This window comes from Cebus imitator, unplaced genomic scaffold (assembly GCF_001604975.1).
Source record: "Cebus imitator isolate Cc_AM_T3 unplaced genomic scaffold, Cebus_imitator-1.0 Scaffold215, whole genome shotgun sequence".
In the NCBI taxonomy this organism is placed as follows: Eukaryota; Metazoa; Chordata; class Mammalia; order Primates; family Cebidae; genus Cebus; species Cebus imitator.
Window position 1 is genome coordinate 2,092,568 of NW_016107530.1, and position 17,901 is coordinate 2,110,468.

Genomic DNA, 17,901 nt, shown 5'->3' on the forward strand with positions numbered 1-17,901 from the left:
TTACAGCATGGAGAAACCTTTTATAGATAAGTTACAAAAGGCAAATAAACAATTTTGTACAAGAAATTTAGCATATTCTGTACAATGTCTTCACTTTGCTGTCATCATTTGTACGAACTCTGTAGTTTACTTGACCATCACCATCAATATCTGCGTCCGTGATCATTTCATCAACTTCTTCATCTGGTAACTTCACTCTAAGGTTTGTCATCACATTGCTAAGTTCTACAGCAAGAATATAGCCATTGCCATCCTTATCAAACACATAGAATGCTTCTCTAATTTTTTTCTTCACTGTCTGTGTCTTTTATTTTTCTTCCTTCGTTGTCAGAAATTTAGGGAAGTCAATTGTGCCATTCCCATCAGTATTTACTTCATTAATTATGTCCTGTAACTTTGCTTCTTTGTGATTCTGCCTGATACCTCATTACAGTTCCCAATTCATTGTTGTTGTAGTTCCATCACCATCTTTGTCAAATAGTGAAAAAACTTCTTTGAATTCTGCAACCTGCTTTTTAGTCAGCTGGTCAGCCATGCTGCAAGTGCTGCTGGTTTCCGAGATGCAACCACACAACCACTCTGCTCACTTACTCGCTCCTCTTGACTGATTTAGTGTAATTTTAAGGGCCTTAGGATTTTCAGAATATGAATGAACATTGGCTTCAACTTAAAGTCATCTTGCATTAGCCCCTAACAAGAGAGTCAGCTTATCCCTTGAAGCTTTTAAGCCAAGCAAATTGACATCTCCGCCAAGCATTGGCATCTCCCTTCTAGCTATGAAAGCCCTAGATGGCTTTTCTAATAGAAGGCTCATATGCCTACATTGAAAATGTGTTGTTTAGTGTACCCACCCCCCTTCATCACTATCTTGCTGCACCTGCTACATCAGCACTTGCTTTTTTACCTTGTGTTTTTATTTTATTTTTATCAGCAGTAAAGCTGTTTCATTTTCTTGATGTTCATGGGTTCATTGGAGTAGCACTTTTAATTTTCTTCAAGAACGTTTCCTTTGCATTTACAACTTGGGTAACTGTTGGGTGCAAGAGGCCTAGCTGCTGGCTTATCTCAGGTTTTGATGTGTCTTCCTCACTAAGCTTAATCATTTCTAAATTTGATTTCAAGGAAGAGACCTGTTACTTTCACGTGGAGAATAGGGAGGCCTGGGATGGGGGCAGGATCGTGGGGGGAGCCGTTAAGTTTGCTGTCTTCTGTAATTGTAGTTTGTGGCACAACAAAGCAATTATAATAGTAATACCAAAGGTCACTGATCATAGATCACCATGACAGAAATAAGAATAATGAAAACGTTTTAAATACTGTGTGAGAATTACCAACATGTGACACAGAGACAAAGGGAACACATGCTGTTAGAAAATGGCACTGATACACTTAATCAACTCAGGGTTGCCTCAAACCTTCAGTTTGTAAAAAAACCAAAAAACCTCAATATCCACAAAGCATAATTAAATGAGATATGCCTGTATATTTTTAACTTCTAGTTCTCTGAGTATCATAGATCAAAAACTATTTGGAAACCAGTCATTTTTGCACATATGAGGATTCTAGAGACTTTCCTTCAGATGCAAAACCTGTCTCAAGAAAGATAAGAAGAATGTTAGTTTCTCTTTGCTTTCTTGTTTCTTTATTTTTTTATTTTGAGATAGGATCTCCCTCTGTTGCCCAAGCGAGTGCATTGGCACCATCATACCTCACTGCTGCCTCAAACCCCTCGATTCAAGTAATCTTTCTGTGTCATCCTCCTGAGTAGCTGGGGCTGTTGGTGTGTGTCACTATGCTCAGCTAATTTTTTAATTATTTGTAGAGATCGAGTCTTGCTTTTGTGCCCAGGCCAATCTTGAACTCCTGGGATCAAGTGATCCTCCTGCCTTGGCCTCCCAAAGTGCTGGAATTCCTAGTGTGAGCCGCTGTGCCTGGCTTGCTTTCTTATGCCTGAAAATATGGGACTGTAAATGTGCATCAGGGCTAGTGAACAGGGGTTAACCTCTCCACAACTGTACTGTCATTCAGAAAGCTAATGTTGCTACTTTCGTATTTTATACAGGTAGTAAGCATTAATAATGTCTTTCATCTTTGAGTGGATCTACAATGGCTTCAGCAGTGTGCTCCAGTTCCTAGGTAAAGCCATTTCCTTGAAATAGGTTTCAAAGTTTGTGCATGTCCTTCAATAATTTAAATACAAGTAGGCTTTGGTATGTAGGGAGCAAATGTGCTAACAATTTTTTTCTCTTTAGGACTCTACAAGAAATCTGGAAAACTTGTATTCTTGGGTTTGGACAATGCAGGCAAAACCACTCTTCTTCACATGCTCAAAGATGACAGATTGGGCCAACATGTTCCAACACTACATCCGAGTAGGTTTGAAAATATCAGGTGACCTTTTGATTTTTGAAGGTCAGTGCTAGGCTTAGAGGATAAATCCCTAGTTGATGGAGTTCTTTTATTAACTTAAGTCCCAAAAGCCAGCTCAAATGAAAAAGTTCCCTGTCAGACACACTCAGGTTATATATTTATAGATCTAAACCTCTGGAACTTTGTCACTGTCTGTTGTCGCTGGTCCTGTAAAGGGGCGAATCTCCAATATCTACTTCTAAGAAGCAGAAAACAGCTTGGATAAAAAGAAACCTTTGGCTTTTAGAATAGTTTAAGAACATTTTCACCCTTGTATTTCTTTTCTTTGTTGGGGGTGGGGCGTTGCCTGGGCTGGTCTCAGAGCTCCTGGGCTCAGGTTATCCTCCTGCCTCTGCCTCCCGAGTAGCTGGACCTACAGGCGGGTGCCACCACACCTAGCTTCTTGTATCTTTTGCTTTACAAGGCGAAAGCATTGGTATTGGCTAATAGTACTACTAGTTGGGCCTTGTTGGATTGACAGGTTTATTTCTTCTTTTTGAACAATTTTTCAGCATCAGAAGAGCTAACAATTGCTGGAATGACCTTTACAACTTTTGATCTCGGTGGGCACGAGCAAGGTAAGCGATGCCTCAGCAGAAAGGATGGTATCTATTTAATGATTCTTTTTGTGCCCCTCAGCTCCTTTTAAAAGCAGTATGTCATTTTTACCTTTTAAATTACTTACATTTTAGAATTAGGATCTTATTACTTCAGTGAAGTTGTTTTATTCATTTATTTTTAAATAATTTCAAACTTGTCAAAAATTGTATAAAAAGTACACAGAAGTCACTTCACCTGTACCTTTTGTCCTAATTTGTTAGTCATCTCTATATCATATATATTAATGCTTATTTTTTTATGAACTGTTTGTGAGCATATCATGCCCCTTTACTCTTTAATACTTTAGTGGTGTGCCCCTTTACTCTTTAATACTTTAGTGGTGTTTTCTGAGAACAAAGATATTTCCTTGTATGTAATCATAAAGTTATCAAATCCAGGAAGTTTTATTTTTATCCACTCTGTATTTCCTGGTTTTGTTGGTCAGTTGTCCTGATAATCTCTTTTATTTTCGTCTTGACCAGGTATATATTATCATATATTATATTTAGATATCAAGTCATTTTTGCATCCTTTATTCAATGGAATGAAAGTATGTAGGAAATTAGCTTAAATATTTGTAAGTAATTTCAGACTTGTCAAAAGTTGCAAAAGGGACTGTGTGATTACTCTGATGTAAGTTGATATTTTGTATACTCTACGCCTTTGGGACAGTTAGGGGAACATTTCCTTCTACCTTTTTGCCTTCCTCAGAAGTGCTTTTTGCCTTATTCAGGCTGTATCTGTTTGGTTTCCAGATTCCCATCAGGTGTTTTAAAGGCATACAGAGTGGGCATCTTTATCTGATGGGCACTCAGTTCGCATCTGACAAGACTCTAGATATAGGAGTAAAACATTTAAGATGCAAGAGTATTCTGGGAAGGTAGGGAAAAGAAACTATTGAGATGCTGTCAGATTTACTCGTTATTAAATTGAGTGGAGAAATCTCATTTTGAAACATTAGGTTGAGCTATTACAGTTTTTTTTTTTTTTCTTTTTTTGAGATGGGGTCTTGCTCTGTTGCCCGGGCTGGAGTACAGTGGCATAATCTTGGTGTACTGCAACCTCTACCTCCTGGGCTCAAAGCAGTCCTCCTACCTCAGCCTCCTGAGTAGCTGGGACCACAGGTGCGCTCTACTATGCCCAGCTAATTTTTGTATTTTTTTGTAGAGATGGGGTTTCTGCCATGTTGCCCAGGCTGGTTTTGAACTCCTGAGCTCAAGCAATTCACCTGCCCCAGCCTCCTAAATTACTGGGATTATCGACATGAGCCACTGTGCCCAGCCTAATACAGTTTTAAAAAAATGTATAGTAAAATACAACATTGGTCATTTCTAGTTGTTCAGTCTAATAATTTTATAGTCAGTGATTTCATTAACATATAATTACATTTTAATTAATACTTATGCCCTGAAAAATCATGTATATTATGACCATAATTACATAAAATGCCAGTAAAGAAAAAAGATTGGGGCCAGGTGCAGTGGCTCACACCTGTAATCCCAGCACTTTGAGAGGCCAAGGCAGGCAGATCACCTGAGGTTGGGAGTTCAAGACCAGCTTGACCAAGATGGAGAAACCCCCTCTCCACTAAAAATACAAAATTAGCCAGGTGTGGTGGCGCATGCCTGTAATACCAGCTACTTGGGAGGCTGAGGCAGGAGAATCACATGAACCCTGGGGGCAGAGGTTGCAGTGAGCTGAGATCGTGCCATTGCACTCCAGCCTGGGAAACAAGAGCGAAACTCCATATCAAAAGAAAAAAAGATTGGAAGAAAATATCAAAATATTGACAAGGGGCGTGTTTTGATGGAGGGAGTATAAATGATTTTATTTCCCTTTTTCTGTAAGGAGCTTGTATTTTTTTCATTTGGGTAAGAATGGGTGAATGGAGAGTCCTTTCTGCTTCTTACACAAAAGGATTTGTAACTGCTTACAAATTTAAATTCAGAGCAAGATAAGACTGAACCTAGACCATCTGGAGAATGCAGAAGGAACAGACACCAGATGGTTTTATATACCTGAACTGGGAATTGTAGATTATTTGGTGTGATAAATTTAGGTTTAAGGTTTGTTAAAAGTAAGAAGGGAAGTGTGTTGATATATTTAGTTTTTTTTTAATTTGACTGAGGAAAATCTACTTAACAAAAACACTTTTGTATAATAACCTAGCCACCATTTTATAGAAGTTACTAAAATACTGTGTATCTGGAGGTTTCCTTTTTTTTTTTTCTTTTTTGTATAACATAAAAAATTTTAACTTATAAAAGCAGAGCAGGTTTGATGTAACAAAATCAGTATAGAACTATGGAAAGTAAAATGGAAGTTTCCTTCAGCCTCTTTTTCCTAGCTCCATTCTTTAAAGGTAACCATTGTTAACTGATATAGAGATGCCTCTTTATTCATTACATTGCAAGGGCTAGAAATGAATGGCTTAGAAATGATAGTACAATTAAATCACTGTTTCCCAGCCTTTATTGTTTCATGTCACAAGCAGAAAAAAGTACTATTTCTAAGGCATGCTGGGTTAAATATGGTAGGCTGAGATAACTGGCCTGGGGCCTTGAACCACCTGTCAGACCCAGTCCCCCTAAGGGCGGAGCAGAGAAGATAACCTACACACAAGTTGGTTAGAAACTAACTGGGACTAAAGTTACATGAACAAGTAATTTGTATCCTGATGTTTTAACTCAGAGGTTGCAAACTAAACTTGGCCCCAGGGACAAGGCAAGTCATTTAAGTAAGTAAAATTGGCTGGCTATAAGACAGCCCGGAAATTTTGTCAAACAAAAGTATTCAGACACCATCTGAAGTTGTCAGTCACTGCTTAGATCCAGCATGTGGATATGTAGGCATGGGATTGCCAGATGTTGCAGTTTTTCAAGAAAGGCAGAAAATCTGATTTTCAAATTTACAAAAACCACGAACCATCAGTTTGCATATTGGCCAGGACTTGGAGAAACCCATAAAAGTGTCTAATCTTACTGAAACCTGACCAAGATTTGTCCATTTTATAGACCATTAGGTTATTCATTTTCACAATGTATATTTTTTACTGATGCAGCTACAAACTTTGTCTTTTAGCACGTCGGGTTTGGAAAAACTATCTCCCGGCAATTAATGGGATTGTCTTTCTGGTGGACTGTGCAGATCATTCTCGCCTCGTGGAATCCAAAGTTGAGCTTAATGTATGTTTATATATTTTGTCCTTTTTTGGCCTCTCTTTTTTTTTTTAAGGAATATAGCTTAGTAGTGCTAATGATTAATCATTCCAGTTAACATTTGGCAAAAAGACCTAGTTGCAGGAGGAAAATATTTTAAATCTAAGGCATTGCTTTTCCATGTCCTGAGCAAACTGAGCTCAAACTTGCATAATTAACTGTTGTTTCTATCATACGGTGACTGTATGGTCCAGCTTGCTCAGGATACTCCTCATTTATGCCTGTTGTCCCAGCATAATTAATAGTGTTCCATTTCACGAGTCACGAACAGTAATTCTTTATAAGTAGTGTTGACGTGGTGAAAGTCTAAAAGAGATAGTAGAGTTCTTTACATTTTTGAATCTGTATTCTCAGTTTGTGCCTACCCATGCTCCCACTGAATGACTTGCCAGACCTTCCTGGTTTGTTCTCAGTCTTCAGTTTTGGTTGCATGCATCCTTTGATACTATCAAGGACTCACTTCATGTTTTTTTTTTCTTTTGTCAATGTTGCATTTTGATGGTTTCTATACTATTGTCTTTGTTATCCCTGCTCTTTATCCTGTATCTCTTCTTTCTCTGTGATTTATAACTTCTTGCATTCTTGTTCTGGTCAACTTGAACCTGTCTTGAATTTATTTCTAAGTATGTTTCCCAGATCTGTAGCTCTAGCCTCATGTAGAATTGCCTGCCAGGCAATCTTTACCTTGCTTTTTTTTTTTAAACGACAGCGTCTTGCTCTGTTGCCCAGACTGGAGTCCAATGGTGCGATCACAGCTCACTGTAACCTCAGACTTCTGGGCTCAAGCGATCTTCCTGCCTCAGCCTCCCAAGTAGCTAAGACTACAGGCATATACCACCACACCAAGCTAATTTTTAAAAAAATATTTTCGTAGAGACAGGATGTCTCATTATGTTACCCAGGCTGGTCTCAATCCCCTGGCTTCAAGTGATCCACTGGGTTGGCCTCATGAGGTGCTGGGATTACAGGCATGAGCCACTATGCATGGTCTCCATTCTCTTTGTTTAAACTCCTCTCTTCACACTTGATTTTGGAGCTGTCTTTCCGGCTGACACTTCTGTCTCTGAGAAGCACTAGTTCCTCTGGTTAGTCCTTAAATGTTGGTATTCCCCAGAGTCTACTTTCTCCCAGGATGGTCTCATCTACTCCCATTCCTTCATAAGACCCATGCCTTAGGTATTTCCTGGGTGGCAAAGTGCCTATCCATGAGGGAATGTCCAGATTCATCATAGTTTAAAAAATTAAGGGGGTATGCAGTACAAGAGCGACTCGGGTAACTGGAGTTTCTCTATAATCTCCTTTTAGTTTTTCAGTTTGAGTTTTGAGTTTTTCAGTTTGAGTTTTGAGAGTGCGAGTGCACTCAACAGTAGTTTGACTTGTTGGATTATATGGAATGTCTGTAATATGTACAATAGCAAAGGTTGCACAAAATTGAGTAAAAATAACAGAAGTATAGTCAGGACCATTATTTGTTTTAAGACAATGAGGCAGACCAAGGATAGTAAAGGCGGCAAGGCAAAAATTACATGTTTGGCCGCTTTCCCTGAGAGTGGTTGGGTGAAAATAAAACCAGAATAAGTACCCACCAGCACATGTAGATATTGCAAACAGCCAAAAGAGGGTATATGAGTTACATCCATTTGTTAGAAGGCGTTTGGCTTAAGACCTCTGGGGTTTACAGCTACATTTTGAACTGGGAGGAAAGTTTGGCAGGCAGAGTAAGTTTAACAATCTGTCTAGCCTGCCCTCTGGTAAGTGAAAACTGCAGAGCACTAGTGTTTTGATGAAATGTTGCATGGATTTCTGTGCCTGGGAAACAAGTGAACCCACTAGACAGAGGGGAGACAAGATTGTCTACAGCTACATTATCTTTTGTCAGGGGACCTGGGAAATTTGAATGTGATCTGGTATGTCCAGTAAATATAGGATACTTTTGCTGGTGGAGCATGCACTGCAGAATCGTAAATATTTGAAAAATCTCTTCTGAGGCAGAGGCACTGAGAGCCATTTCTAAATGTTGAATGGCTCCTACCACATACTTGTTATCTGAGCAGATATTAACTGCTTGTGAGTGATCTCTGAGAACCATATAAACAGTATAAAGCTCAACTCACTGAGCAAAAGTAAATGGGGTGGCCTCCACCTCAGAGCTGCCTGTCATAAAATACCCGACTTGTCCTAAATGGCTGTCATTAGTAAACACTAATTGAGCTAAAGGAATTGGCTTAGTTTGGACAATTTTAGGAAAGATAAATGGATGTTGTTGTGCAAATGAAAGTATTTTAAATGAAGGACAATGACATGCTATCTGTCCTGTAAAATCTGCAAAGGCTAGTCCCCAGTCCTGAGCAAATGGCCACAGCCATGATTGTTGAGTGGTGTTATATGGCACAATGGCTGTATTGGGGTCTTGACCAAAGGTCTGATAGCATCGCTCTCTACCCTTAGCTATTAGAGAAGCAACTGCTGAATAGTAAGATGTTAAAGACTTAGGTGAGGTGTTAGCCAAATGTAACCGCACCATAGGGGAGTCTTTCTGCCACAGCACTGTAGTGGGTGTATGAGCGAGCAGTCTGTAAGATCATTAGATCTAAGGGAAGCTATGGGTTAATGCAAGTTAACTGAGCCTGAGCTATGGCTTCTTTTACCTGTTTAAGAGGAAGTTTTGCTGGTTCAGTTAAAGTTCTAGAGGAAGTAGGGTCAGGATCACCCTGCAAAATAGTAAAAAGTGGTGTTAATTGGCCAGTAGTCAATTTTAGCATAGGGTGAAGCCAATTAATGTCTCCAAGGAGTTTTTGAAAATCATTTAAAGTATGTAGACAGTCCCGGTGAATTTGCAGCCTCTGAGGATGAATAGTGCAACCAGAAATGATTGTTCCTAGATATTTAAAAGGAGCCAATTTTTGTACTTTTTTTGGTGTCACCATCAGACCAGACTAAGGGCCAATTCTAAGTCCCCAAAAATTTGCCTTAAAGTTTCTTCAGATGAATGTGCCACAAGAATATCATCTATATAATGAATGATATATGCTGATTTGTATTTTTGTCTAGTAGATTTTAAAGCACCTGCCACAAAGGACTGACATAAAGTTGGGCTGTTAGCTGTTCCTTGAGGAAGTACTTGCCAACAATACCGTTTAATAGGCGCTTGAAAATTTGGGGAAGGTACCGAGAGTGCAAAACGTTTCTGGTCATCTGGATGCAAGGGAATGCATCTTTAAGATCCAGAACCAAAGATGATAATCTAATGGAATAGTAGTTGGAGTGGGTAAACCTGGTTGCAGAGCACTCATGGGCTGCATTGTGGCATTAATGGCTCATAAATATTGCAATAATTTCCATTTATGGACTAAAATTTCACCTGTGTAATCAGTATTTATAACTCCAGGTACTAAAAAATTTTTTTGAAGTAAGACTATTATGCCCAACAAGCAGCCCCACAGTTCCAGAAGGCAGTGGCCCCCTCTCACCACCCTGCATTCTCGGGTGAAATGTCCCTTTTTGCCACACTGGAAGCAAGTTTTAGATTTCTTTTTAGGACATTGTCCTGGAAGTTTACCCTGAAGAGCAGAGGCTAAAGTCAATTTTTGGACATAGGCCGGACCAACCTTTGCACAAAGGCAAATGAAGTCATTTAGAGTAGGCTTAGCCTTGTAAGGTCTCAAAATGGCTTGGCATGTTTTGTTGGCATTTTAAAAAGCCATTTGCTTTGCTAACACATTGCTGGCTTCTGGGTCAGCTATAGCCATCCTACTGCCTGAAACAGGCGGGCAGTAATGTCTGCATATGGTTCCTCTGGTCACTGAATAATTTTACTAGGTTCCTGGGACTTTTTACCTTTGGCTGGAAGACCCCTCCAGGCCCATATAGCACAAATATTTATTTGCTGATAAGCCTCTAAAGGATAGCTAAGCTAATTTTGTAAGGGAGTAAAATTTTCACTACCCACTAACATATCCATAGATGTATTTACACCATGAGCTGTATTGTGCTCAACCTGCTGGCTACATCTATCAGAGTAGTCACATTTCCATTTTAGATAATCTCATGGATCCAAGCATGCTTTTGCAAGGTTATACCAATCGTTAGGGGCCAAGGTGTCATTGGCCAAGGCATACATGAGAGTTACCACAAATAGGGAAGTAGGTCCATAAGAGGCTGAAGTTGTTTTAAATTTCTGAGTAATTTAAAAGACAAAGGATCATGCTGTCTCAGCATCTGTCCAGGATCTGGAGGTACTAGCACCGGGCAAACTTGAAACCCCTCAACATCCTCCCCTTGTGTCATCGCCCCACGTAAAGCAGCCTGCAGGGGACAGATCTTAAAAGGAGTTATTTGTGTCCCTTGCATTTTCCTTGTACAAGCCCTCTGGGCTTTGGGTCTGCAAAGTTAAGAGCTGCGAATGTTTGAGGCCAGCAGTCTTGCTCCTCTCTAGTTATTTCATCCTCTTAATTTTTGTTGATGCTCTGGGGGCAGAGGCTCTTCTGAGCCATCTCCGTCACACTCCTTCTCAAAAGAGGAGGCAGTTTTAAGTAAGTCTTGGGGTTGCGGAGGGAAGTCCATATGTGGGGCAGAAAACTCAGCTGCCTCAGCACTTTCACTTGTCTCCTGGCTTTTAAGAGATGCCAAGATAGCCTGAACTCCCCTCAGTGTTTTAGAGCAGTAATACAATTCTGTTGGTCTGAATATCCTGAGGTTAAGTGATAATAAAATACTGTACCAACACAATAAGGAAAATCACAGTTTAAACAGAGTTACTGAAGAAGTGTTTTCTTTAAACTTGTCTGCCTCATGTTGGCGGTCTAAAGCATCCCTAATCAAAGACCAAATAGTAAAAGTATAAACCGGCATCATCTGAGGTCCCTCAGCTGTGTGTTTGTTGTGTAACTGGTGTCCTACTCTCATCCAAGTAGCTAAACTAACCGAGTCCTGTTCTGGAAACCACGGGCAAATCTGCTGCACAAATTTTAGAAAATTTTCTAGCTGCTCTTTCTGTACACAACATTTTCTGCCCCTAAGGAGGGCGAGCAGCACTTTTATATACAAAGAACTATCACTAGACAAAGAATTGCCTGCTTAACGCTTGGTGAAAAATCGAATCCACTCACCCTTTATACCCGGGTCTGGTGAGTGTCCCCTCACCTTACTCTCTTTTTGGTTCCCGTGCTCAGGTCCCTGTTCAGATGCCACATCTGGCATGCGCTGCATCCCGCGCTGCACAAGGGTTCAAAGACCTAAGAGGAAACGGCAGGGGATAAGAAAGACATATAGACAGACATATATAAAGCTGGGCCAGGTGGTCCAAAAAGCTGATGATGTCAGTCTCTTTGGCCCTGTCCTGCCTCAGAGTACTTTATTTTATATGTTCACAAAGCACATAACAGACGGCGGGTGCAGTTACCCAGAACAGCCTGTGGTTATAATTCTCATACTTGAGTTAACATACCTCAGCTAACAACTATCTTGCAGCAAGGTCAGTGAAAGCTGGTTATCTTTTGCTAGGTCTGACTACTCTTCTCCAAGACATACACATTCCCCTATTAATGGTTTCGCTTCTCTGAAGTTCACCCAAAGTTCAGAGCAGCCTTGCTGCTGATCCCCCCAGAGGGGGTGGGCTACTCCGGCTCTCTACACCCATCCACCACCTACCTGGACATGCAGTCCAGAAATCTGAATATAGATCCCACCATGACCCTGATACGCACTGTAATGCTAGAAGGAACTTTCTCAGACTTGTCAGTGCCCTACTTAATATCCTTTGATAGTTCTTTTCAGGATGAAATCTACAAATCTTTTGCATAGCATGTAAGATCATTCATGATGCGCCCTCTGTTTCTTTTTACTGCCTACCTTGAACTACATTCCAAACAAACAACTTAGCCATCCTTGAATGTGCACAACTAGGTACTGCCTGGCTTTTTCACCTGTGTCTCTCCTCACCCCTCACTTTGTCAGCAAATTTTAAAATATCCTGTAGGAGACCTCAGAGTTCAGATGTGACTGCTTCTGGTAAGCCTTCCCTGACCTCTGAGACTGTGTTAGACTCCCGCCTTACCAATATCTGTTATCTTTACTGGTTTTCTTTTCGTTTTTTCTCATCGGACAATGAACTAACATAATAGGGACCGTGTCTTATTTCTTTGCGAAACCCCTGTACCTAGCAAAGCATTACATACATGATGTACATTGTTATTGCTTAATGAATAAAGGACATTCTTACTCTAATTTTGTCTAACATTTCCTGGAATTCAAGATGGGCAAAGCACATTCTTCTCTATCTCTTCAACTCCGCTTTCCCCCCTCAGGTTTCCTGTTGGTGACAACTTGATTCCCATGCTTGAAATCTGATCTGTACCTTTTTTGACTCGTTTGTCTTTTTTTTTTTTTTAATCATTTAGATATTGGTCTCTTCAATTCTTTCTTCAAAATGCCTCCTGCACTATTCATTAAATGCTCTACCCTAGGCTACATCATCACCTCTTACATGAACACCACAGATAGATACTATTTGTGAATTCATTATACTGAAAAATAAGATTTTATTCACTAACTTCTGGATTTGTGATCTTTAGGATCTATTGCAGCTCACTTCTCACACTGGCACCATAATGTGAGTCATCTCTTCCCATCTGTTCACTTTGTTGCCACATGTCTATATAAATGCTAGAATCCAGCCATGCAGTACTGTGTAGCTTCCTGAATTCTTGTCCTACCACAAAGCTGTTGTTTATGTTCTCCTTTACACCTATCCAAACCCTGTCCTTCCTTTAGATCCCTGTTTAGGTTGCAGATCTTTGCTAAGACTCTGTTCAAGCCCAAAATTGCCATTTTATTTCCCTGAACTTGTCTTAGTGTTAATATTCTGTCCCCATTCATTGTGATACTTGCCCAATATGTTGTGTTCTTGGCTTTGTTAACATAAATGTGGCTAGGGGTAGTGACTTATGCCTGTAATCCCAGCACTTAGGGAGGCTGAGGTTGGTGGATCACTTGAGGCCAGGAGTTTGAGACCAGCCTGGCCAACGTGGTGAAATCCCGTCTCTACTAAAAATACAAAAATTAGCCAAGAGTGGTGGCGCATGCCTGTAGTCCCAGCTACTCAGAGGAGGCTGAGGTGGGAGAATTGCTTGAACCTGGGAGTCAGAGGTTGCAGTGAGCTGAGATTTAAAAAAAAAAACAAGCCATAAATGTGAACCTAGAGTAAGGATTTTTTTGAGGGCAGGAATGTGTCTTTCCCTTCCTTTTGTGTCCTCAGTGCCTGAGATAGTTACCCTTCCTATTATATTCCTCTCAATGCCTGAGAAGTTCTTTGCACACACTGGGACTTGGTGAATACTTGGGGCAGTTCCTGTAGTCATCTTTGAGGCTCTGTAGCCAGAGCATTCATCCTTGTAGGACTGTGTTGAGGGACATCCTGAGGATAGTTTGTGGCTGAGGATAGTTTGAGATTAACTCAAAAGTTAAGGGTGGGGCAGTTCTGCTGCCTTGTAAATAAATAGGCTAAAGTTGCAACTGTTTTCAGGCACTTAGGGGATTTTTACCTAATGTCATGGGTTGTACGTCAAGGTGAACCTTTAATCACTCAGATACAAAGATGATCAGATTTTTACTTTACATTAATGCCTTAAAAGATTAGTGGAAGTCAGAATTTTCTTTATCTGGTAGACTTTTGTAGATTCCTTAGTTTTTTGGTTTTTTTTTTTTTTTTTTTTAATCTTTAGGCTTTAATGACTGATGAAACAATATCCAATGTGCCAATCCTTATCTTGGGTAACAAAAATTAACAGAACACATATAATCAGTGAAGAAAAACTTCGTGAGATATTTGGGCTTTATGGACAGACCACAGGAAAGGTAAGAGAAAAATCTTTAGGTGACATATAAAGGATATTTACAATTTTTAAAACATGATATTTTGCTACCTAGATTACCCTTTTCTTTTAAAGGTTTAAAGAGGCGTAGGATTTGTTTTACTGTGGGTATTTTTTAAACTCACTAGAGGCAGGAGTGTGTTCTTTAACATTTTACGTGGCATTCATTCATCGGGTATTTGAGGAAAAAGGAAATGGTAGAAAAGGCAAACTTACTCTTTTAAGAGTTTATGATTATCTTTCAAATCCGATTCTGAGAAATTGCTTTTGAAATAGCCCTTCTTAGCCAGAAAACAATTTTTTTTTTGGGGCTGGAGATTGCAGGTTATGAAGAAAAATGATCATCTCAATCACTTTCCAAGCATTGAAATCAAAGCACTTGATGATATTATCCTCAGTGCTGCTTGCTGAGAGAGGTAGGACTGTTAGCGCCACTTTGCAGAGGAAGAAACAGAGAGTGATTTGTTCAGGCCTACACAGCAAGTCAGTGATAAAACCAGAAAAAGAACTTGAGTCTTCCAAATCAATAGATTTTACTGTCTTCATTTGGAAGAAGGACTCTTGTAGAAAAGCAGGCTTGAGAGAGAGAAAACCTAGATCAGATAAGGTTAAGCAGGAATCTTTCTGTTCTTTTTAGCTTGGGGTTTTGGCATATTTAGTTTTTAAAAATCTTTGTTATCTGTGATCTGTGATAACTTTCTGACTTTTTTACGTGGTTCCTTAGTCTTACCTCTTCTTGATTATCTGCTTCTTTATAGAAATACTTCATTTTTTAAATTTAATTTCTCCTCTTTTGCATGAGTGTTAAATACACATGAATTCTTCATTTCCTCAGTGTCACCTGTTATGAGTGTTTATTTCTGCATGCTTTTGTTATGAGAATATCCTTATTTCCTTTTCTGCATCAGAGAGCTTGCTGGTTCCATAAGTCCCAGTGGCTTTTTTCTTGGTTTGCTTCCGTAACTTTCCAGATGAATGTTGGGTGTTCAAAGCAAATGCTCTTCAGAGAGAGAGAGAGAGAGAGAGAGAGAGAGAGAGAGAGAAAGAGAGAGAGAAAGAGAGAGAGAGAGGGGCTGGGAATAGAACTGTGCTGCTTATTCTATCCTGAAAACAAGAAGCCTGGGGAAGTCACCTATATGGCCTCGATCACATATCTGTAATTAATACCTACTTATATTTGCTTTTAAGGAATGGATAAACTGATTGTAGAGATCGTCCTTTCAATCTCTTCCACCACAGAGATGCTAACAGTTCTTTCTCCGTTTTGCCTCCTTTAGGGGAATGTGACCCTGAAGGAGCTGAATGCTCGCCCCATGGAAGTGTTCATGTGCAGTGTGCTCAAGAGGCAAGGCTACGGCGAGGGTTTCCGCTGGCTCTCCCAGTATATTGACTGATGTTTGGACAGTGAAAATAAAAGAGTTTTACTTCTCTGGACTGATCCTATTCACAGCTTCCTCATGAACTTTTCTAATAGAACAAGAAAAGCTCTCCAACCATGTCTGGCGTTGAGAAGCCAAGAGTCTCTGTCAACTCTCTCATTGCCCAGTGGTGACATGTGCTCTTCTCCACACTGTCAGGAGGTAATGCTGCTCCACGTCTGGTGCAGGTCAGTATCCCGGGACTTGGAAGCTGGCAGGATTTGCCGGGTAAAGCTGTGTGCCATCATGGGGCACCTGAAAAGAAAAACACGTCTCACCACTGCGGTTGATTTCAAAAGAAAGTACTTCTATTTTTTAAAGAAAGTGTTGTTAATGTAATTGGTATCCCTCCTAACTTTTTGAGTTCACAATTTACTTGGTCCAGAGTTTTCTATTCTTTTTTTTTTTTTTTTAAACTAATTAATGACATTTAGATACTTCATACAATTATGAACAGATACACATTGGAGGCCAGAGCTTATTTGGGTGAACTTACTCCTACTGAGTTAGCAGGTTGGTGAGAGAAGCTCCCCTGAGCTCACCTATCTCTCTGACTGCCTTGGAGTAGGCGGCATTACCTTGTGCACAGAAAACTAGAAAAGGGGCAGAACCCTGGCCTTGCAGTTGTGGCAGGTTTCCACTGTGGTAAGCTAGGGTCATTCCTCATCGAGGAATGTGTAGCAGATTGTTCACTGTGGAGGGGTTAATTATAGAGGGGGTTATTGTTATTATGAAGTTACAGATTCCAGCCACTCTTTGCTTTTATACTTTTGTGAAATTTAACTTTTCTCTGTGGCACCTTCGTTTTTCATTTTCAGTTATAAAAAGTTACTTTCACCTCATAAAAGACTTGAGAACATCTCTCATGTCACATACTGCAGTTGTGTCAGTTGCACAGATTCTAGGGGGAAATTTTTCTGAATAGGAAGACAGGACAAAGTTAACAGCTTAAGGGCTCTTAATTCTGTGAGTTGAGAACTTAAAAGTATTGTAGCACTTGTTTGGATCCAGGAAACATGTACTCAGTGGGCTTTAAAATTTCCATTTGCAGAATTTGGTCTCTGGCTGTTCCTGAGCTCTTTTTCTTACATTTTTTTCTCCTTAGATACCTATTTTGTTGGTGTTTAAAGGTTAACCTCTGCAGCTTTTCCAGGTTTGTTTGGCTTGCCTTCTTTCCTTTCCTTTTCCTTTTCTGTATGAAATTGTCTTTCTCCATTGCAGAAATAAGCTTGGGGAAACACTAACCCAAAAACTTTCTGTAGAGCTGTTCCTTTGGTGGCAGCATCACTTATTGGCAGTAAAGATTCAGTATAAAAGCACCAGCATCCCTACTAGGTTGAGAGGATTAATTTTATAGCATTCCATTTTCCTAGTGCCACATATGAAATTGGATTTTGATAATCTTAACCTGTATTCCACCATTGTAGTTAAAGATCAAAAGATCAGTTTCTTGGGAAAAGATTGGAGATAAGAGATGAAAAGTTGGGAGGATATCTTTATTCTAATGTGAGGGTAGGGAAAATTGGATAACATTACTGGGTTGAGAGAGGTATCATTCTTTAGTGGGAGTTCTCATTCATATTCTCCAGTACTGACTTGTTGGGAAAGCATACTTTTTCACTGCCAGGTACTGAATGCAGAGGCTTAGTGAAGTATATGTGTGGGAAGTGCATGCATTTCATTTATTAGCAAGCATAGCTGGATTAAGACAAAATTATTGGTTTGGAAAGGGGTTAAAGCCTTAAGTGAACAAATCTAGCTAACAGTGAGTGAAGTAGGTAGTTAACTTGCATATTTTTAATTTCCTTTGGTTAAAGGTTCCCCATACTTCTCTGTTCAGAGACATGAGAAGTATGAGTCCTTCAGTGTTAGTTTTAATTTTTTTCCACTCATTTGTCCCTTGTCACTTTGTTGCAAGCTAGAAATCTGTGGGTTATACATAGGGCAGCTCTTTGTGAAAGTGGTTTATTCCACTGGAGAAAGGGGATTGAAAATCAGAACCAGTGTATTTCTTGCCCCACGGAACACTATTCCTATAAGATAGCTGAAAGAAGCTGCTGTGGGGAGCTCAACTCCAGACACAGGATCAGCACCTTGTACAGGAATTCCCATGGATTACGACTTCTCATTCTGTTTTATCAGAGTGCATACATGTCCTATTTCAGGAAAAGTAAAACAGTCATTTACAAAAGAAAGTCAATCTGTATCCTAAGCATTTTAATAAAACGTTAAAAGAAATGTGTTGTTTTCTTTCTTCTTCTTTTTTTTTTTTTTTTGCATTGGTTTGTTCTGAGTTCTGAGTTTGAACAATGCCATGTGTTTAGGGAGGGATCCAAAAGTTTCCTACATAGAGGAAGAGACATTTAGAGTGCATGCGAGATACTT

The 17,901-nt window shown here is 39.8% G+C and overlaps 1 protein-coding gene and 1 pseudogene across 1 annotated transcript in view; one reads left to right on the forward strand and one right to left on the reverse strand.

Annotated features, from left to right (window-relative positions):
* Positions 1-17,754, forward strand: part of SAR1A (secretion associated Ras related GTPase 1A) — a 25,279-nt gene extending 7,525 nt beyond the window's left edge. Inside the window, 7 exon segments of the mRNA XM_017548881.2 lie at positions 2,063-2,136; positions 2,253-2,372; positions 2,922-2,987; positions 6,091-6,194; positions 13,949-14,002; positions 14,004-14,081; positions 15,376-17,754. Of these exon segments, the coding sequence (XP_017404370.1) occupies positions 2,079-2,136; positions 2,253-2,372; positions 2,922-2,987; positions 6,091-6,194; positions 13,949-14,002; positions 14,004-14,081; positions 15,376-15,492 (597 nt within the window). The 5' untranslated portion in view covers positions 2,063-2,078 and the 3' untranslated portion in view covers positions 15,493-17,754.
* LOC108318108 lies at positions 91-590 on the reverse strand (annotated as a pseudogene).
* Positions 17,755-17,901: the final 147 nt, after the last annotated feature.